The sequence below is a fragment of the Lineus longissimus genome, chromosome 18 (assembly GCF_910592395.1).
Source record: "Lineus longissimus chromosome 18, tnLinLong1.2, whole genome shotgun sequence".
Classification (NCBI taxonomy): Eukaryota; Metazoa; Nemertea; class Pilidiophora; order Heteronemertea; family Lineidae; genus Lineus; species Lineus longissimus.
This window is the reverse complement of record NC_088325.1, coordinates 14,413,752-14,435,429: the sequence shown is the minus strand read 5'-3', so window position 1 is coordinate 14,435,429 and position 21,678 is coordinate 14,413,752. Positions and strand designations below refer to the sequence as shown.

At 44.7% G+C, this 21,678-nt stretch overlaps 2 protein-coding genes across 2 annotated transcripts; both read right to left on the bottom strand.

Annotated features, from left to right (window-relative positions):
* Positions 1-5,518: 5,518 nt before the first annotated feature.
* On the bottom strand, positions 5,519-13,395 carry LOC135502078 (zinc finger protein 678-like). Its single transcript, XM_064794604.1, has 6 exons — positions 13,202-13,395; positions 12,367-12,591; positions 10,284-11,812; positions 9,184-9,852; positions 8,857-8,881; positions 5,519-7,511 (listed from the first exon to the last, which is right to left on the bottom strand). The coding sequence occupies exons 4-6, from the start codon at positions 9,811-9,813 to the stop codon at positions 5,665-5,667; spliced, it is 2,502 nt and encodes an 833-aa protein (XP_064650674.1). The 5' UTR covers positions 9,814-9,852; positions 10,284-11,812; positions 12,367-12,591; positions 13,202-13,395; the 3' UTR covers positions 5,519-5,664.
* Positions 13,396-13,409: 14 nt separating this feature from the next.
* Positions 13,410-21,003, bottom strand: LOC135502080 (uncharacterized). The gene is made up of 9 exons (XM_064794616.1): positions 20,400-21,003; positions 18,904-19,203; positions 18,351-18,668; positions 17,765-18,028; positions 17,320-17,481; positions 16,958-17,141; positions 16,550-16,770; positions 16,091-16,172; positions 13,410-15,718 (listed from the first exon to the last, which is right to left on the bottom strand). The coding sequence occupies exons 1-9, from the start codon at positions 20,467-20,469 to the stop codon at positions 14,827-14,829; spliced, it is 2,493 nt and encodes an 830-aa protein (XP_064650686.1). The 5' UTR covers positions 20,470-21,003; the 3' UTR covers positions 13,410-14,826.
* Between the last annotated feature and the right edge of the window lie 675 nt (positions 21,004-21,678).

Genomic DNA, 21,678 nt, shown 5'->3' with positions numbered 1-21,678 from the left:
TGACTGTCTCGTCTCTCGCACTGTGATGGCAGAATGGCAGCGCCACTGTCAGAGCTGAGACAGTCACAACTGGACTGAATCGGACTTGGCAGCTACATGTACGTCGTGTTGCAAACACACCTTAGGGGCGATGAGACAGTCACAGCCAGACCAACTTAGACCTGGCGGAGCCATTCGTTTTAGCCAACACAATGAGAGAGATGAGACAGTCCCAACCGCTGACACGTTTAGAGATCTAGACGGGACGGTCACAAACAGACCGTTTTTTTTCAAATGGTGAGAGATGGGATAGCCACAATCAGACCAATCAGTTTGGTTCATCGCATCTCTCGCACTGTTGGTATCTTGGTGGGATTGACAGGTCTGATACGGTCTGGTTGTGACTGTCTCACCTCGTATTGATTATAGCACAGACTGTGTCTCTGGCTTGTTTCAGACGGTTTGAATTAACTCATGGACATCGAGGAGCCCAGACCAGATTGTGCAAGTCCCTCTCCCACTCCTTAATAATTGTAGGGCAGGTTGTGTTGCTTGGTTGTCAAGACCATGGTCACGTAACCGGACAGCAGCTCCACACCTTTTCCAACACGTTGTGATCAGATAGTCATAATGAGACCGAATTGGGCCATGCAGCCCAAGCACGATAAGAGAGTTGAGACAGTCCCAACCGCTAACGTGTTTTTTCCATGGGGGCATTTGTTACTGTTACACCGGCCATGCAGCTCAAGCATGTTGCCAACACGATGAGAGAGTTGAGACAGTCACAACCGCTAACGTTTTTTCCATGGGGGTATTTGTTACTGTTACACCGGCCATGCAGCTCAAGCATGTTGCCAACACGATGAGAGAGTTGAGACAGTCACAACCGCTAACGTTTTTTCCATGGGGGTATTTGTTACTGTTACACCGGCCATGCAGCTCAAGCATGTTGCCTACACGATGAGAGAGTTGAGACAGTCCCAACCGCTCACACGTTTTTTCCATGGGGGCATTTGTTACTGTTACACCGGCCATGCAGCTCAAGCATGTTGCAAACACGATGAGAGAGTTTAGACAGTCACCAACAGCACTGTGATGGCAGAATGCAGCGCCACTGTCAGAGCTGAGACAGTCACAACTGGACTGAATCGGACTTGGCAGCTCCATGTATGTCGTATTACCAACACACCTTAGGGGAGAAGAGACAGTTACAGCCAGACCGACGGTCAGAGAGCAGAGATAAACAGGACTGATTCAGTGTCCAATCTTTCCCGTCATATGGCTGCTTCTGGTTGTGACTGTCTCGTCTCTCGCACTGAGATGGCAGAATGGCAGCGCCACTGTCAGAGCTGAGACAGTCACAACTGGACTGAATCGGACTTGGCAGCTGCATGTAGGTCGTGTTACAAACACACCTTTAGGGGAGAAGAGACAGTCACAGCCAGACCGACGGTCAGAGAGCAGAGATAAACAGGACTGATTCAGTGTCCAATCTTTCCCGTCATATGGCTGCTTCTGGTTGTGACTGTCTCGTCTCTCGCACTGAGATGGCAGAATGGCAGCGCCACTGTCAGAGCTGAGACAGTCACAACTGGACTGAATCGGACTTGGCAGCTCCATGTATGTCGTATTACCAACACACCTTAGGGGAGAAGAGACAGTTACAGCCAGACTGACGGTCAGAGAGCAGAGATAAACAGGACTGATTCAGTGTCCAATCGCTCACGTCGTATGGTTGCTTCTGGTTGTGACTGTCTCGTCTCTCTCACTGTGATGGCAGAATGAAGCACCACTGTCAGAGCTGAGACCGTCACAACTGGACTGAATCGGACTTGGCAGCCACATGTACGTCGTGTTGCAAACACACCTTAGGGAAGAAGAGACAGTCACAGCCAGACCAACTTAGACCTGGCGGAGCCATTCGTTGTTGCCAACACAATAGGAGAGATGAGACAGTCCCAACCGCTAACACGTTTAGAGACGGGACGGTCACAACCAGACCGTTTTTTTCAGATGGTGAGAGATGGGACAGCCACAATCAGACCAATCAGTTTGGTTCATCGCATCTCTCGCACTGTTGGTATCTTGGTGGGATTGACAGGTCTGATACGGTCTGGTTGTGACTGTCTCACCTCGTATTGATTATAGCACAGACTGTGTCTCTGGCTTGTTTCAGACGGTTTGAATTAACTCATGGACATCGAGGAGCCCAGACCAGATTGTGCAAGTCCCTCTCCCACTCCCTGATAATTGTCGGGCAGGTTGTGTTGCTTGGTTGTCAAGACCATGGTCACGTAACCGGACAGCAGCTCCACACCTTTTCCAACACGTTGTGATCAGATAGTCATAATGAGATCGAATTGGGCCATGCAGCCCAAGCATGATGAGAGAGTTGAGACAGTCCCAACCGCTAACGCGTTTTTTCCATAGGGGCATTTGTTACTGTTACACCGGACATGCAGCTCAAGCATGTTGCCAACAGGATGAGAGAGTTGAGACAGTCACAACCAGGTCGAATCGAACCAGGCAGTTTCACACAAGAGAGATCAGACAGTCACCAACAGCACTGTGATGACAGAATGCAGCGCCACTGTCAGAGCTGAGACAGTCACAACTGGACTGAATCGGACTTGGCAGCCACATGTACGTCGTGTTCCAAACACACCTTAGGGGAGAAGAGACAGTCACAGCCAGACCGACGGTCAGAGAGCAGAGATAAACAGGACTGATTCAGTGTCCAATCTTTCTCGTCGTCTGGTTGCTTCTGGTTGTGACTGTCTCGTCTCTCGCACTAAAATGGCAGAATGCAGCGCCACTGTCAGAGCTGAGACAGTCACAACTGGACTGAATCGGACTTGGCAGCCACATGTACGTCGTGTTCCAAACACACCTTAGGGGAGAAGAGACAGTCACAGCCAGATCGACTTGGACCTGGCGGAGCCATTCGTTGTTGCCAACACAATGAGAGAGATGAGACAGTCCCAACCGCTAACACGTTTAGAGATCTAGACGGGACGGTCACAACCAGACCGTTTTTTTTCAAATGGTGAGAGATGGGATAGCCACAATCAGACCAATCAGTTTGGTTCATCGCAGCTCTCGCACTGTTGGTATCATGGTGGGATTGACAGGTCTGATACGGTCTGGTTGTGTCTGTCTCACCTCGTATTGATTATAGCACAGACTGTGTCTCTGGCTTGTTTCAGACGGTTTGAATTAACTCATGGACATCGAGGAGCCCAGACCAGATTGTGTAAGTCCCTCTCCCACTCCCTGATAATTGTAGGACAGGTTGTGTTGCTTGGTTATCAAGACCATGGTCACGTAACCGGACTGGCAGCTCCACACCTTTTCCAACACGTTGTGATCAGATAGTCATAATGAGATCGAATTGGGCCATGCAGCCCAAGCACCATGAGAGAGTTGAGACAGTCCCAACCGCTCACACGTTTTTTCCATGGGGGCATTTGTTACTATTACACCGGCCATGCAGCTCAAGCATGTTGCCTACACGATGAGAGAGTTGAGACAGTCACAACCGCTCACACGTTTTTTCCATGGGGGCATTTGTTACTGTTACACCGGCCATGCAGCCCAAGCATGTTGCCAACACGATGAGAGAGTTGAGACAGTCCCAACCGCTAACACGTTTTTTCCATGGGGGCATTTGTTACTTTTACACCGGCCATGCAGCTCAAGCATGTTGCCTACACGATGAGAGAGTTGAGACAGTCACAACCGCTCACACGTTTTTTCCATGGGGGTATTTGTTACTGTTACACCGGCCATGCAGCTCAAGCATGTTGCAAACACGATGAGAGAGTTGAGACAGTCCCAACCGCTCACACGTTTTTTCCATGGGGGCATTTGTTACTGTTACACCGGCCATGCAGCTCAAGCATGTTGCAAACACGATGAGAGAGTTGAGACAGTCACAACCGCTCACACGTTTTTTCCATGGGGGTATTTGTTACTGTTACACCGGCCATGCAGCTCAAGCATGTTGCAAACACGATGAGAGAGTTGAGACAGTCACAACCAGGTCGAATCGAACCAGGCAGTTTCACACAAGAGAGATCAGACAGTCACCAACAGCACTGTGATGGCAGAATGGCAGCGCCACTGTCAGAGCTGAGACAGTCACAACTGGACTGAATCGGACTTGGCAGCCACATGTACGTCGTATTACCAACACACCTTAGGGGAGATGAGACAGTCACAGCCAGACCGACGATCAGAGAGCAGAGATAAACAGGACTGATTCAGTGGCAAATCTTTCCCGTCGTCTGGTTGCCTCTATTGGTGACTGTCTCGTCTCTCGCACTGAGATGGCAGAATGGCAGCGCCACTGTCAGAGCTGAGACAGTCACAACTGGACTGAATCGGACTTGGCAGCTACATGTACGTCGTATTACCAACACACCTTAGGGGAGAACAGACAGTCGCAACCAGACCGACTTTGACCTGGCGGAGTCATTCGTTGTTGCCAACACAGTGAGAGAGATGAGACAGTCCCAACCGCTAACACGTTTAGAGACGGGACGGTCACAAACAGACCGTTTTTTTTTCAAATGGTGAGAGATGGGACAGCCACAATCAGACCAATCAGTTTGGTTCATCGCAGCTCTCGCACTGTTGGTATCTTGGTGGGATTGACAGGTCTGATACGGTCTGGTTGTGACTGTCTCACCTCGTATTGATTATAGCACAGACTGTGTCTCTGGCTTGTTTCAGACGGTTTGAATTAACTCATGGACATCGAGGAGCCCAGACCAGATTGTGCAAGTCCCTCTCCCACTCCCTAATAATTGTAGGACAGGTTGTGTTGCTTGGTTATTAAGACCATGGTCACGTAACCGGACTGGCAGCTCCACAACTTTTCCAACACGTTGTGATCAGATAGTCAGGATGAGACCGAATTGGGCCATGCAGCCCAAGCATGATGAGAGAGTTGAGACAGTCCCAACCGCTGACGCGTTTTTTCCACGGAGGCATTTGTTACTGTTACACCGGCCATGCAGCTCAAGCATGTTGCAAACACGATGAGAGAGTTGAGACAGTCACAACCGCTCACACGTTTTTTCCATGGGGGCATTTGTTACTGTTACACCGGCCATGCAGCTCAAGCATGTTGCCTACACGATGAGAGAGTTGAGACAGTCACAACCAGGTCGAATCAAATCAGGCAGTTTCACACAAGAGAGATCAGACTGTCACCAACTTATGTACACAATGATGGTTCTCAGTTGGCCTTTGGTCTAGTTAAGCCGGTAAGAGTAGACTTTTTCCCAATTCGTGCATACACAAGGCAGTTGGTCTTACGCCAGCGAAGGGTAACCAATTGAAATGGCCCATGGGCAGCTGTCTTCACCTTCACAGATGAGCAGTGAGAGTGGGACGACTGTCACAATCTGGTCAGATGTGGGACACTGTCACAATCTTTCACAGACACATACATTTCAACTCAAGCATTCTCAAAAGGCAATGAACAACTCATAGATTGTTAACAAATTATTCATTGAGAACATAAATGGTGTTTACAGAATCTAAACAAATAATCAATATTCTCAGCAGTAGGACTTTGGATTACACTCATGAAGACACTATTGAAAGAAGGTCGTCAAGTCCCTTTTTTATCACAATGACCACAGGCATACAGTCTTCCTTGATAGCCTTTATGTTTCATCAGGTGACCACTGCATCTGTAACACTGATCACAGGCAAATCGTCTTTCTCCAGCATGGGGATGTCTCCTTTGAGAGGGAGTCTAATCTCATGGGCCATGGGACATTTATGCTTATGAAGCCCTCTGCGCTGTATAAACGTTTTGTGACACTTGTTACATTCAAAGAGTCTTTCTCCAGTATGAATGAACTTGTGCTCATTCAGACTGCCACGTTGCGTAAATGTCTTATTACACAGGTCACAGGCAAATGGTCTTTCACCAGTATGGGTCCGCCTATGTTTGGTAAGTGCACTACTCCACTTGAATGTTTTTCCACACCGGTCACAGGCATACAGTCTTTCTTCCGAGTGCGTCCGTTTGTGCTGATAAAGCGTACTACTCTGCGTAAACGTTTTATTACAAACATCACAGGCAAATGGTTTTTCTCCTGTGTGAGTCCGTTTATGATCATTGAGGCTGTTACGCTGTGTGAATGTCCTTCCACACTCGTCACAGGTATATGTTCTTTCTACTCCCTTGATATGATACGGTCCCAACAGATCACTATCACCCAACAAGGCTGATTTTGATTTGTCAGTACAAAGCCCACTATTGACAGTGACTGTCCATGTTATAGTTGCCTTCTTCCGAGGCCGGGCGACTCGTTTTTTTATTTCTCCGGTATGAATTATAGCTTTATGGTTTGAGAGACCACTACTCCACTTGAAAGTTTTATCGCACTGGTCACAAGCAAATGGTCTTTCTGCGATATGAGTTAGTCTGTGTTGATTTAGAGAAATACTCCATGTGAATGTTTTATCGCACTGGTCACAGGCAAATGGTTTTTCTCCAGTGTGAATACGCTTATGTTTAGAAAGGTCACCCTTGTCTTTAAATGCTTTATTACACTTGTCACAGGCAAATGGTTTCTCTCCTGTGTGAATACGTTTATGTCTAGTGAGATCACTATTACTTCCAAAAGTTTTCCCACACAGGACACATCTGAATGGCTTCTCTCCAGTATGAATACGCTCATGGCGAGTTAGATCATACTTCTGGCCGAATCCTTTAGAACAAATGCCACAGACATAAGGCTTATTCTTCTCTACAGCAATCTGGTAATCCCTGAGCAAAGAACCGCACTCCTTGCTCATCAGACTGTCTGACTTGAATGGTTGTTTCACTGTATGAGTTAGTTTATGCTGATTAAGAGCATTACTACATGAAAAAGTTCCATCACACTGGTCACAGGCAAATGGTTTTTCTCCTGCATGAATACATACATGTTGAGTAAGTTCATTCTCATCTTTGAATATTGTATCACAACAGTCACAAGCAAATGGTTTTTCTCCAGTATGAATACACTCATGTTTAGCAAGGGAAACTTCATCTTTGAATGTTTTCTCGCACTTGTCACAGGCAATTGATTTTTCTACTGTATGAACACGTTTATGTCTATTTAGAGCATTATTCCATTTAAATGTTTCGTCACACTGATCACAGGCAAAAGGTCGCTCTGTGCCCGATTCATGAGTTAATCGATGTTGATTTAGAGAGATACTCCACGTGAATGTTTTATCACACTGATCACAGGCATATGGTTTTTCTCCAGTGTGAATACGCTCATGCCTCGTACGATCGCTACTGCACACAAAGGTCTTATCACACTGGTCACATTGGAATGGCTTCTCTCCTGTATGGATCCGCTCATGTCGTGTCAAATCATATCTCCGCTTGAATGCTTTACCACAAAGGTGACAGACATGTGACTTCATCACAGTTGGCTCTTCCATTGCATTGGACCGATCATTCTCTCTAACAGGACTCTTTGACTTGAGCTCATCGCTGTGGTCCAGTTGGGATGAAACTGCAAAATACAACAAAAGATCTGATAAGTTTTTTAATCTAACTGAGAGTCTTACAGGGGCAGACCTCAGGGACAAACTCAGTGCTCAGCTCAAAATATCCCTGGAGCGGCGATGTGGTTCTGTTACCAAGTGTGGGGCAATTGGGTCCACCTGGCTCCCATACCCACATCTGCAATCTTGGTCAAAATATCCATGTGTATGTATCCACACATTCAAACTGCAGGGACTTGGCATGGAAAGACAAGCTAACAACCACATTCCAACAAACCATATTCAACTGAATATGATTTCATTTATTTCTAAATCGCTCTCTAAATTGGCCATCTACACACGTTTCCATGATATGAATACTCCCATGATCCTTACAGAGCCCATCTTAGCACACACCTTTCTTAGCAGGACACCCTCTCTAGTCCTCTCCGTACAATCTGACCTCAGTAATCAGGACACCTCTATGAAGGACAGCTTCTCTCAGTCCCAATATTATTGTACTTCAGCCATAGAAAGCTCACAATGTATTCCTCAAATTTAATGAACTGACTTACATTGTACTAAGACAAAGGCCTTTCTAATGAATGACAAATAAGCTGGTGTTCATCAAGGTTACTTTTCTGTGTGAAAGTTTCATCACACTTGTCGCATGAACATGGTCTCTCTCCTGTATGAATATGTTGCTCAAAACCAGATTCGGTGAATGTTTTACCACAGGTATGAATAGTTTTGTGCTGGTTGAGGTGAACTCTCTGTGTGAACATCTTATCACACTCGTCACAGGCAAATGGTCTTTCTCCTGAATGAATACGAGTATGCTTCACAAGATTACCTTTAGTAGTAAACGTTTTATCACACTGGTCACATTTGAATGGTCTTTCTCCTGTATGGATGTATCTATGATGAAGGAGATGGTTACTCTGTGTGAATGTTTTATCGCACTGGTCACAGGCAAATGGTTTTTCACCAGAATGAATTCGTTTATGTTGTACCAGATTACTGTGGGTGTTGAATGCCTTATTACACTGGTCACATCTGAATGGTCTTTCTCCTGTATGAATACGTTCATGTTGAGCCAGATGACTCTTCTTTATGAATAACTGACCACAGAGGCCACAGTCATAAGACTTATTCTCCACAGCACTCTTATTTTTACGTGATAAGCTTGTGAATGAACAGAAAGCCTCTTTTCTTTGTCTTTTAGACTTGATTTCACTATTGTAGTCAAACGTTGAAACTGCAAGATACAACAAGACAACAAGTAAGTTCATCTGACATCTGGTTGATGACAAATGGGCATCACCACATTTTCCCTTTGAACTCAGAATGATTTTTAAAAAGAACTGAACTTACCGGTTTCATCATCTTCCATATTCTGCTGGAAGAGAATAGAATAAACGTAAGTTTTAAAAGGGCAATTACATGCTGGTGGTGTTTGAGCTGGCTGTGATGACACTTCAAATTCAAGACAGAAAATGCTGGCAAGAACAAGGTAGGCGTGTACTTCTGCCAAACTCTGTAATCACAGGATCATATCAGATGAAGGCTCTAGTAGTACAGAAATGAGATGGCGTAGATACGTCTTCTAATCCAAATCAGATTCCAGTTCAGGTGTTGTCAACATCGATGGCGCATATACAAGATGACAGCACTCTATTGCCTTTTAAAATATAAACTTACATCACCGGAGGCTGCATCTCCATCGAAACCAGACAAGCTCTCCTCCATGTCTCCTTCCAGAGGCTCCTCCTTCACACGACCTCCACGAGGTACAGGGTGAAGCGGGTCTTCAATGTCAATTCTCAGCAGACCTTGGCTTCTTGCAGCCGGTATCAGGTTGAGCGGAACCGGCCCCAAATCAGTTCCAGCTTCTTCCAACTCATCAGATCTTGAACCTGGCTCAAATCCATAGTCATCAGCTGGTTCACACTTTACCTTCACTTCGCCTAGATCACGAGCTGGATCATGATCGGGCTCATGTGCATCACCTTCTGCAGAGTCCACCTCTGTTTTAATGTTTGAACTAAACTCATCACAAGAGTCGACCTCCGTTTTAATGTTTGAACTAAACTGATCAATGGAGTCCAGCCCGGTTTTGAAATTAGCAGTCGTCAACTGATCATGTGCATCAATGGAAGGATGTGGTTCATATGAACCATAGAGACCACAGGCCAGTTCATCAGGTTCTTTCTTGATATCAACCCCAGATGATTCATCAAAGTCATCTTTGCTGCCTTTATGCTGTCCGAGACACGGATTCACCGACTTCACACTCCTATCACCAGCGCCACTGTTGCTCAGTTCAGACATCTTTCATAAGAGTTTCAAGCATGTCAAGGGCCAAGGCAGCTGTAAAAATAAAAAATGCATCTTTTAAGGAACTGAAACAACTGACATTAGTGACAATAGACATGCTTTTAAGGGTAACATTTAGGACAATAGGACTAGGAGTGGTGTGATGAATGATGCATATCTGATAAGGAATTTCAACAATCGAAGCAACCTAAACGATGCATTGGTTGACTCCAATTCAGCTGGCTTTCCAAACGCACAGCCACCATGGCCACCACAGAGTGGCAGAAAGAGAAACAGTTTTGATGATGGCATTGCCATTGGCATTGAATTGGTCATTAATTGATTGATTTGATGCGCTTTCTCTTTTGCCACGCCAATACGCAAAATATCTACGCAAAAATTCAAAATTGAAGTCTTTTAACAATAAAACATGTATCGATATCTGATATGGACGAAATTTTGAAGACATGAAACAATGACTTCACATAGAAATTTGAGGTTTATGCTCTAAATGCGGGAATGAACAAAGAAAGTTCGCCATTTTATTTTTTAAATCAACTGAGTTACAAAAGTGAGGCGATTTTTAAAAACTCACATGTTCCATAGTTCAATAAAATACCAATTTGATACTAGATTATCAATATTTTAACATTTTATATATAATAAAAATATAAAATTAACAATTAGATAGTTATTAAACAAGAAAAAAAGTGCGTACTTTTATAATTAGAACTCTTTTAATAATTTGCGTCACAAAATATCTGTTGTGGTAGTCGCTTGCATTAACGTTAACCGTGATCCTGCTGAAAATGGTCTTCGGTTTTAAAAAACCCGGTCCGCCCAGTACAGGTGTTCTATAGTGGTGAAAACCTAGTTTTTGGGTATAGCATGTTGTCCGTGGGGTTGCTGGTTGGTGTCAGTAGCCAGGCATCATCAGCATACGTTCTATACCGGTTGTGTGTCTATAAGGAGCGGGATAGTGAATCGCAATGAGGAGAATGTGTGAATGGAGTGCGGGCTGCACTTCAGAGCATTCCTTGCTTCAGTTCTGTACCGCTGGCCGCCCCCGAGAACGTAGATATAGAAGTTCACAGCATGATTTGTCATCGTAGAAACCGCAAACGATTCATGAATTACACTCAACCGCCAAACCCAATAGGGGTCGCTCAGGTCGTAAATAGCGGCCATCTCCGGGATAATCATGACGAGAATGTATTAATGGGCCGTGCCGTGCCGACGACGCCATGCTGGATCGCATTTCTTAGCAGACAATGCCACAGTAGGGATGCATGCACGTTAATAATTCCTCCTTCCATTAGTGCGGGCCGTGCACTTCAGAGCATTCCTTGCTTCAGTTCTGTACCGCTGGCCGCCCCCGAGAACGTAGATATAGAAGTTCACAGCATGATTTGTAGTCGTAGAAACCGCAAACGATTCATGAATTACACTCAACCGCCAAACCCAATAGGGGTCGCTCAGGTCGTAAATAGCGGCCATCTCTGGGAAAATCATAACGATATCTTTGACGCTGTACGGCAGACATAATATAACGAACGCTAGAGATACAGAAATTAGCATTCTAACAAGATGACCGTTTTCAGGCGCTTTTCCAGCTTCCGATTCGGCCATCTTATTTCGTGAAATACTTGCCCGCTTGAAATGTGTTATAATCAAAATATTTGATATGATGATGACGGCGAAAGGAATAATAACCCCGAGCCCCAAAGTGACGAAGGAAACAATTTGTTCTACGAGCGGGAAAGCGGGTAAATAAGGATAGAGGATTATTTCATGTTCTGTTCCCTCAAACTGAAATTCAGCCATGAAGAAAAAGTGTACGTTCCATGTCACCGAGAGTAGAGTTAAAATAATGACTGTTCTCTTCGCCCTCGAGGCTGAGCATAAAACCTTGGCTTTCAGCGGAAACATCACTGCGAAGGCGCGGTCGACTGTCATGGCTGCGAGAATTAGCCTCGAACTGATTGCGAACGAGTACAAGGCACCTTGTAACGCTCTGGAAGAAAATAAGAATTAAATGAATGAGGAGAGAATATCTTAGGGCCTACTGCAGACTCCATGGTTTCCCTCTTCACCACTTAGCTAAACACGTGCATCACGCATACCAACGGCATACCGTGACGATCAATCCTTGCCACCATTTTGAGCTTCTCTCCACCAATCAGAATCCTGCTTCGTCCGGATGATGCGATATTACAAAATGGCGAGTGCACATATTATGTAATAATGGCGTATATCATACGCCATTATGCCATCTGGTGAGACGATTGGTACCAATAAGTTGTTTTGACTGATATATGTTATACTCACATGCTTATGATAGTCTTGTGCGGCAATTTTATATTATAGCCAATATTGATAAAACAGGCGATCACCAACATGACCATGCAAAAAAGATTGTCAACAGCCGCCAAACCACTCATGTATACCATTGTGCTGATGCGTCTATACTTCTTATTTGTAGAGATCATGAGAGAAATAGTATTGCCAAATATCCCGACAATCATTGTAATGGTGGGGAGGATCTGTTTGACCCAAATCAGAGCTAACCTCAAATCCTCGTATCTTGGTATATCACCATCCGTCCATATGGTCACCGATGTGTTTGTATCGTCCGCCATTCTTTCAGCTGAATCTCCAGCTCGAAGAAGGCGATTCTCCGCCAATTGTCGTTAGTTATCTGTACAGAAACTCCCGAAACAAGAACTTAGGGAGACTTCCGGTCGTGAACGTGGGCAAAAGAGCTGAATTCTGCATTACGGGTCTCACCGGTACCTATAAGATCGATTGACTGTGCTAGTGTGGAGAACAGAATTCTGATATCAGGACCCGCCCGATCTTTTGTGGCTGGTGAAATTGAACGGTGTAATGAGTGCATTAATATTGCACCCCTCTATGATTCTTTTGAGAAAGATTTGGACGAGTCTACTAGTGCGTCCTCAGTCTTTACACCCCTCAATTTCACCAAAAACAAACGATCGGACGGGTCTACTGTTGCCTGAAATCTGTTCTCCACGCAAGTTCGGTCAACCAGTTTGTCTACCACCGAGTCCAGCGAGGGTTATGTCAACATACATTCGTCGCCATCAAGGGGAACCGACTCATTCTGAAGAGTTTGAAAGCCTGGATGGTTGACGCTTGTTGTGTTGTAGTACGTAGTCACCACGCCCGAGGTCGGGGCAGGTCATCCCCGACGGTCAAACCATTGGCAGTCTGACTGAGGGCTATAGCCTTGTTCCGTCAGGGGTTTAGAGAGTGTGGGCAGGACCCCAAACTACGACCCCCCCCCTCCCCCAGGGGTCTCGCGGGAGTGTGGACAGGATTTCGAACTGTTGAGAACTAGCTGCATTCACTGGAGTGCAGTCATGTAGTAACTGATATGTACCTTAGCAGCCGGTACCACTGACAAGCTTTGGAGTGTGAGCCACTGTGTTCCCTATTCCAAGCGTTCTTCGCTTAACAACGCCGTTGATCTAATTGCTCTTGTTCGCGTCTTTTAATCAATTTCTACGAACAGGATCAGTTACATCAATGTGGTTTATAAGCAAGATTTTCCTGTCGAAACACCAACAGCTCTTCTTGCAATTAAAATGTAGCTCTTTGGACAGATTTATGGAACAACTGTACATGTGGTCTCATGAAAAATACTTCTCTTTGCCTAGCTAAGGTTCATTGGGAACGTTGTGGATGTCACCGCAGCATCAAACCGCCATTCTACGATAATGTATTTGTATCAGGAAATGTGCACCGGTCGCCAAACTTATGCACATTTTCAAAGGCGTATCTGTGTCGCCCTAATTGACACGTTAACTCTGTAGCTAATACAAGTGCCAGCCAGGCGTTATCTCGAAACACTTATCCCTGAGGTCAACAAACACCAATGATCTGGCGACATCCCCATTCATCATTCGGCCATGGACTCCGTCAAACCGTGTGCGAAAGGTTCAACACCGCAACCAAAAGCTCTGGAAGTTCCAGTTACACTCCGTCGCATCGGTTAATTGATGTCTCGACGTCACTCGGAGGAAAGACTTGGTAGACGCCACAGCTTTTTGGGAGTGTAGTCTCCAGCCTTAGCATGATATGTTATCCAGTGCAAAAGTGTCGTGATGCTTCACCGCGTGACCTCGACTGGGCTTCCGATGTAAAACATTAATGTTTATACCCGGTGTGCTTATGGAATTTGAAACTCCGAGATGCGTGCAATTAGTAATCCAACCACCAGTCATTACGTTTTGACGATGCCGTGCGGTATGATAACAACTTGTTACTGACAGGGCATTATAACTGCGTAACATGAGTAACTAATAGCATGATTAGATAGAGCTGTACGTATTCATCACTACGTAACAAAGGCAAATTCAAGGCATTTGACAGAAAGAATATTGATCAATTAGAACGTTACGATGCAACAAGAAAGGGAAGTTGCTGAGTGGATCAAGATGGATATCAGAAAGAGAGAAGTGCAATGTACATTCATCAATTTTGTAGATCAACCAAACTATTGGAGCTATGTTACGACACTACCGAGTCTTCACCAGGTCTGTCGTAGAAAGGTTTTACAAAGCATTACTTGAGTATAAATAAGCAATATGCATTACAGCTTCTTAGATAATCCATTATAGCTAGCAGAATATATATGCTGCACCAAAAAATATTTTGTCAGTAAACCTTGCATATACCGGACTCGCATAACCCGGATCCTCGTACATAACGGACAGGTTTTCCAAGTTCCAACTCGAAATTCTACGTCTCTTGGTGCGTGTATAACGATTTCTTACATGACCTTCACAAGATGCTTGTCCAGTTGGAACTGATATTCAAGGTCTCCTTGGGTAAGGATCTGTAACCGAGCTGGAATAATACTGTTATATAAAAAAAGGTTACGCTGCACTACACACATTACACATCTCTCCAACTACTAGAATTTCTCCCGAACATCGTCCTATGTGAATGAGGCCTATGCCTTGGATATATGATAACTAGCGAGTAATAAAGATATGCAGATATCTATGGAATCACTTCGCACGCCGTGCTGTACTCATAGTCCGCCTCATCATCATCCTGGACATCTTCCTGTGCAGAATTTAAACCTTTCATTTGCTTCGGTTTCTTCTCCAAATATTGCATCGTACTTGGCTTGGTAAGTGTTGGGAGTTGTAGTCTGCTGTACTCGTCTCCATCACCGTTGCTAGACAAAACGTTTCCTTGCAATCCCTTTTTGTTCTTATCCGGGTACTTTGCGCCAGGTGCGCGCCCATACGGTTGAGAGTAGTCCTCGGCGCTGTCATCGTCCACATGGTTGGCAAGAGAAGACTGCGATGGTTTGGGTTTGCCGCGGGGAATTCCTTCTAGCGAATACACTGCTGCGTCTTGGGTCTCATATGACGTAGTCTTTCCTGGTACTGGTTCAGGTTTCGTTCCAAAGGCTTGGGAAAACACCGGGGCTCCGCTTTTGCCCATTATTTCCTTGTCAGGAATTGCATAGACGTCACCGGTGCCTTCTGCCAAGGTATAGACGGACTCAGCACCTTCGCCCCCAGGTTCCGGTGCGTCAGCCTCATTCACCCGGTATCCGTCTTCTAACTCTGCCTGCAGGCTCGGAGAAACCACCCTTCCGTCTCCAATTATATCCAAATAATCCCCATCTTCTGACGCATATGCAGCATTGTCTTTGTCGCCCTTAGGCCTGGCGATCCTTTTCTGTTCGCCTAAGCTCCCGTATTCATTGTCGGCGTAGACATTCTTATCCCCGAGCGCGGCGTACGGATCGAAGTCACTTCTCGCGTGAGAAATCGTTCTGTCTTTCACAATCACAGCTGGCCGGCCACTGCCGTTGCCGTCTGCATGAAATGCCACGTTTTCTCCCAGTGATTCCTTCTCGAGGAGGGATCGTTTCAGTCTGAAAAAAGTGAAAAAAAATTGTTAAGAATGCGAAACTGGTCGTAAATATCGAAACAGCGCTCACCCCTCGCTGGAACCTGCGAGGTTGTTTACGACAAGTGCAAGATGGCCAGATGATGACTATAGTCCTATAGATTCCTGCCAAAACTGCCTTTTTTGGAGATTGAGCTGAGGACGTCAGCTCAAATCGTATTATCTTCAAAACCAAGGTTTTGATGCGGTCGTCGAATGTAAGAAGAAAGGTAAAAAGGCAACTAGAAAACGTGCAGTACATTTCCTCTTCTCGACGATGCCATCTAAAATATCATGATTTTGGTAACTTCGATCAATCGATAGTTGAAGCAACCTTCAACAATCTGTTTATACTCACCTTAATAAGAAAAAGACCAGCACAACAACGACAACAACCAGAAGCATAATGAAGGTCAAGGTTACGGCTAGGATGACCTCGGCTGAAATTGAAAGGGTTTCAAGATTAAGGTCAGGGACAAGATTTAGGTCAAATGCATCACTGCTGACTGGGTGTTGGAGTGCGCGTCGTTCGTCTTTGGAGGGTGATTTGGCAGATTGATTCTTGTTTTTCGGATGGAAAACTCAAATACCTCGACTGATCGGCGAAATGGTTTGCATAGGGATCGTGTTCAGTTTCTGGAACGAACGAAAGTTTATGTGAGTCAACATGAATTTGGAACCTCCAATCATGTATTGGCCAATCAGAACATACACCTCATGCGTGTTCGGCGTAAAAGATCGGCCGTCAGAGTTCCACTGTTCCTGCTTGAGGAATGGTCGAAAGTCGATTCAACTCGAAAAGTGTAAAAAAACTCACTTTTGTTCTGCGTATTTGCAATTCGCGAAGAGGCAGTCGACTGGTCTGCCATGCATTCGCCTGAACTGGTAACAGACGAAGGAGTGATACCATACTCCTCAGCATCTGCCGTATGCTTGTTGAGATAGTCGGCCAGTGTTTTGGAAATATTGGCGACAGGGTCTGTCACCTTCATTGCGGTGTACAATATAACACGGAAGTGGACAATGACGCTGCCTTGCCTGGAAGCAAAGATAAGAGGTTGCTAATCGTGTGGATACTACGCTCACCAGTCGTCTCGTAAGAAGGCCTTCATACTCTTTAACGTGAGATAAACTAGACAGAAACCTTTGCACAAATTTCGACCTTTCCTTCATCCTAAGGTTACTCCATTATCAATGGTTTATTGTTGTGTCTAGATGTGCTTACTTGAATCCTGTAATGTTAACCTCTTTCACCAGATCGCTAGTAGCGTTGTCGGAATCTTTATAAACCTTTTGCAGTAGGTGCGTGAATTCGGTTTTGAGAGCTTTAAAGTCGTCCGATGATTGGTTAAGTAAGGCTTTGGTGAATGTCTTCTTTCTGGACCGGAACGATGCATCAAACGTTGAGGCTGAAATTGGTGAAAATAAATGGATTCTTTAGAAGAAGCACAGCTTGCAAGAAAGTACAAATCGTAACGTTGTTCACAGAAATCGACACCTCTGAAGTTCATGTAATGTCTTCAAAAGGCAAATTTGTAATCCTGCCAATCCTTTTGGTCACTGTGGACAGCGACCTCTCTTTCTTACCTCGTTTGGCACGATCCTCTAACTCTAAGGTCCAGTTCCTGATTTTTCCCCGGGAGCTGATCTCAGCACAGAATTGGTTGCGGTATTCCATGCGAGCTTTTGGGTCTCGACTCATCCACTTCGTCCACATTGTGGAGCAATTCCTCTTCCAGGTTTCTGCTTCTGCGACCAATAACATCATTCATTAGAGATAACATCGAACATGCCGCATTTTTCCCAGCGACGGGGACTGTTATCATTTACCTCGAGTGACCACTGCTTTCTGTTGTGTAACCCTTGGGAGTTGACGTCGTTTCCGTAGTAGTGCTAGGTATATGGCATGGTCTCTTCGTCTGAGGCTGTTTGGTTTCCTGCTGTGGCCTGAATATGATATGACCTTCTCAAGAAACTGATATGATTGCCATGTGAGTTTTACGGTCAAGTTCATATTTTGAGTTAGACCTACCTTTTACGAAGAGTGTCCTTACAGTGCTGTTGCTAGCTGAACCATCACTTTCATCTACACTGCACAAGTATTCTCCGGCATCAGATGTTTCCACGTTTTGTTTCGAATAGGTTGCCGTTGTAGATTGTGGAAGCACGGCGGAATCCTTGAACCAACGGTACGATGGGAGTGATCCCCTAGCAATTGTAGTACTGCACTTCAATGAGAGTGCATCCCCGACGGCGAGTGTGGAATGTTCTGGCCAGTCAGTGATGGTAGGGTAATCTGGAACGATAACCCGGTTACAATTACTTGAACATTTTATTTGCGGGTTCATTTATTACTAAGGATGGTTTGCAAGTGACACCATTTTCACGAAATCCAACAAAATCGTGTTTATGTTTGGTTTTTCGTTTTTCCTGAGCACTGGAGCAAAGTACTAACTTAATATTCCGTGATCATGGCGATTGAAATCATGCATGATTCGTCCAATTCTACCGTGGCAGGTTTGGGTATAAAAGAAAGATTGGGATAGAACAAGGTAAGTGAGACCAATTCTGGAACCCTGATTAAAAAGGATGAAAAACACTCTTTAGCGTTTGCTAACCAATAATCACAAGTTTTCCTTCTTTGCTGGTCTTTTCATCTTCATCATAAATAGCTCGACAGGAGTAATTTCCCGAATCGGCAAGTTCCACTTTCTTAGAAAATATACGTATATAATCCTGATCAGCCGTCGATGTGTGTAGGTGTGGTGAAAGTATCTGATCTGCTTCACGATTATGCCATGTAATGAACGAATCATCTGGTTGTCTTCCATCAAGATCAGCAAGGCAAATCATAGTGATAGTGTCACCAACGTGTATGGGTCCTTTTGGAAACCAAATTATTTTTGGGTTGTCAGGCGTTTCGGAGTCATCCGGCTCTAAACGAGAGAAAATACATTTGATCAGTCATAAAAAATATCATTCATCAAAATTGATCATATTGGGGCACGGATGCATGTCACCAAGAATTTTTAAAACTAGCCGATGGATGTACCGGTTTCCTTTTTCGTTTTGGGGTTGCCAGGCGCTTTAAGTTTCTGGCTCTTCCGCCTTCGTTGCGCCCAATGTTATAAAGTTGACACTCCTCTAATTAGCCCCGAAGAGGATATCTACCTCTCACGACGAGTGCTATGGAATAACTCAAATAACTCCACAATGTGACGCCTCTTTTGGTCCGACCAACGCGGCATTGGTAGATTCCGGTACTGTTTATGTTCACAGTCGCTGAGGCCGCCACTTTCAAACGTTGCCGGCTCGATAACGTGTACCATTCATAAGAAGGCCAAGACCAAGTGGCCCAAACGTCGCTTGGGTCACTTTTGCAGGTCATGGAAATGGTAACGCCTTTATCTACATAATAAACTGGACCTCCACTTCGGCCTTTGACCTGGATGGTCGGCGTGCCAGGAAGTTCTGAAATAAACATCCATAGGATAATATTCAACGTTATTAATTTCGAAACAAATAAACTAATCTGATGCTTTAAAATAAACCAAACTAATGCTTTCAGACAAAGAAGGGAGCGTAGCTGGAATCTGCAGCGGCTTGGAAAGGGCATCAAATTTTTTATTTCTGGATGTCTGAATATATTTTCCATAACTCGAGCGCTCGACAATGCTACAAGTCCTTACCATAGCAAAACATGTGTTCCGCCTCAACTTTCCTAGGGGTGCAATTATCACTAACACCCAATTTGCTATCACAGGTCCTGAAGCGACTCTTTAACTGAGTCTGGGTGTCACAGCAGGCTGACCATTTGGACCACCTGCTCCACTCTCATAATACTCCCAGAGAGTAATACTCCCAGAGAGTAGAGCTTGAGCCACGAATGTACAGGCCAATAGCTATAGGGTAATAATGTGAAGCGCTTTGAGCGACTGAAACCAGTTGGATTTAGCGCTATATAAGTCTTATAATTATTATTATCATCCCATCCACCTGAAATGAAGGTTTGGTAAAGGGCAGTTTGCTGTTTCGAAAGGGGCGGGGTTCAGGGAATGAAAAATTCCTCAACATTAGAAGGAAGCATTTGCATGCAACCTAGACCCTATAAGCCAGCCAGAACGTATGCATTCATAGGCTACTCTCAGTAAAGATTCCCCTTGCGAAAATCCTTCGGTAAAGATCCCCACACCCCTCCCCCTTTCGTAAAGTAGATGAAAATTCCACAACACATCAGTTTATGAATTTTGTTGCTTTCTTTGTCTCGATCTCCTTAAAACTTTTTAGAATCTTCTCTCAGACATCAGTACGATGTCGGATGAGGGGCCGAGGTTTTTTTACAACAAACAATAAAAGCGTGTTTGTTTTAAATATCTTCCATTACGAGTATTAAAATGTTGGGGACATCTTCACCGTCCATTTTGACCACAACGGGAATTTCACTGAAGGTTTATAACTAGAAGGGGTATTCGTCGGGGGACCTTCATTCGTTTCGTTGGGCGTCCGACGCGGAGAGGACAATTTTAACGCATATACTTGTGTTAGGAATACAAAATCACTTCAAGGTCAAACATGTTTATATTTAAACTTTAGAGTGGACTACTTTGGACACGCATTTCCTAATCAAATATGATGGTGCATGTTAGTCTCTTGCAGGTATAACTCACCTTGAGCGAGGGTTGGAAGCCCCATCACGAACATTAACGAAAATGTTCCTATCACTTTCGAAGCCTTCATGCTGCTGAATTTTCGTTGTCGCAACGTACGAAATAACGAGTTGTCCTTTTTATATTGTCACCTGTCATGCCAATGGGATCAACCTCAATGTGGAGGTTGATGACAGATCGTTCAGTGCTGGCCGGTCAGGCATTTGAGGGTACTAATCCGTCCGCTGGATATACATGTTATGGTTTAGAAACAAACGTATTGACTGCGATGTTACTCAATTGTCACGACATGAACAACTTTTCGACAAACGATTATTAGAATTCACGGACAATGAACTAAAATATCCTTCATGCAGCACTGCTCATCAGATATGTAATCCCAAACGATTCAGCCTACTTTTTACATTTTCTCGGGCAGTGAAAATGAAGTCTCATTTCCTATTCATGAGTCTGGCGCAGATCAGTCAGCTGGATTAGGCCTGCTGAACATGTGGACAATAGTGTGTCCGCAATAGGATTCCATTCATTAACTTGCGTATGACTTGAGGACATCGTATATGTCGTAGGAGATACGCCTTAACAGCAAGTTGAAAATTGACATGTAATGTACATGTACTTGTATTGTCTGCAAGGAATGTTCCAACGATACTAGTATATCATCATGATCTAGACGATCACTGCCTGTCATGTGCATTCTTTTGATAAATTCAGGCCAGACCCATCATAACACACTGATCAAAAAGACAAGAACCTATTTTCGTACAGGCTGTCATGAAGAATAATATCAAATTTGTTGTTGCCATTGTTAAGACCAGGAAGTTGGTTAGAAAATACAAAAACTAGACGTGACATGATGGTCTTGTGATCATGATGCGTCAGTCGTAAATTTATCAGCTTTTCAGACAGCTTGGGCCTCATGACATCACCTTGTGGACTCGGCAAACAACTCTCCGAGACATAGACTTGCCTCAGGCTAAGGCTACCTCTAAAATAGACCCTGAGGACTGCATATCGAACTTACAGCGTCATTGCCTGGTCAAGTCGGCTTAATTAGGGCTGGAAAATTTGGAGCTGACTTGACACAGGTGCTTCCTCGTTGTGGTCACCTAAGAGGATATCATCCTGAGGAAATCAGGGGTTAATGTTCGCTTCTCCGACCCAACACACAAACCCTGAGACAGTCGCCTTCATTTGGTTTGTGTGCAGGGCCGAAGATGCGAACGCTATCCCATGAGGGGATATAAGCTTTCGTTACATGAAAGGAAAGCTGCAGCGACCC

Bases quoted from the DNA above. Each gene is read 5' to 3' on its own strand.
- LOC135502078 (XM_064794604.1), bottom strand. From the start codon at position 9,813: ATGTCTGAACTGAGCAACAGTGGCGCTGGTGATAGGAGTGTGAAGTCG. The intron at 8,882-9,183 runs GTAAGTTTATAT...ATTCTCTTCCAG, and splicing joins GAGATGCAGCCTCCGGTGAT to CAGAATATGGAAGATGATGA. The intron at 7,512-8,856 runs GTAAGTTCAGTT...TGTATTTTGCAG, and splicing joins TATGGAAGATGATGAAACCG to TTTCATCCCAACTGGACCAC.
- LOC135502080 (XM_064794616.1), bottom strand. From the start codon at position 20,469: ATGAAGGCTTCGAAAGTGATAGGAACATTTTCGTTAATGTTCGTGATG. The intron at 17,142-17,319 runs GTAAGAAAGAGA...CACCAATTTCAG, and splicing joins AGAGGATCGTGCCAAACGAG to CCTCAACGTTTGATGCATCG. The intron at 16,771-16,957 runs GTAAGCACATCT...CTTTGCTTCCAG, and splicing joins GTTAACATTACAGGATTCAA to GCAAGGCAGCGTCATTGTCC.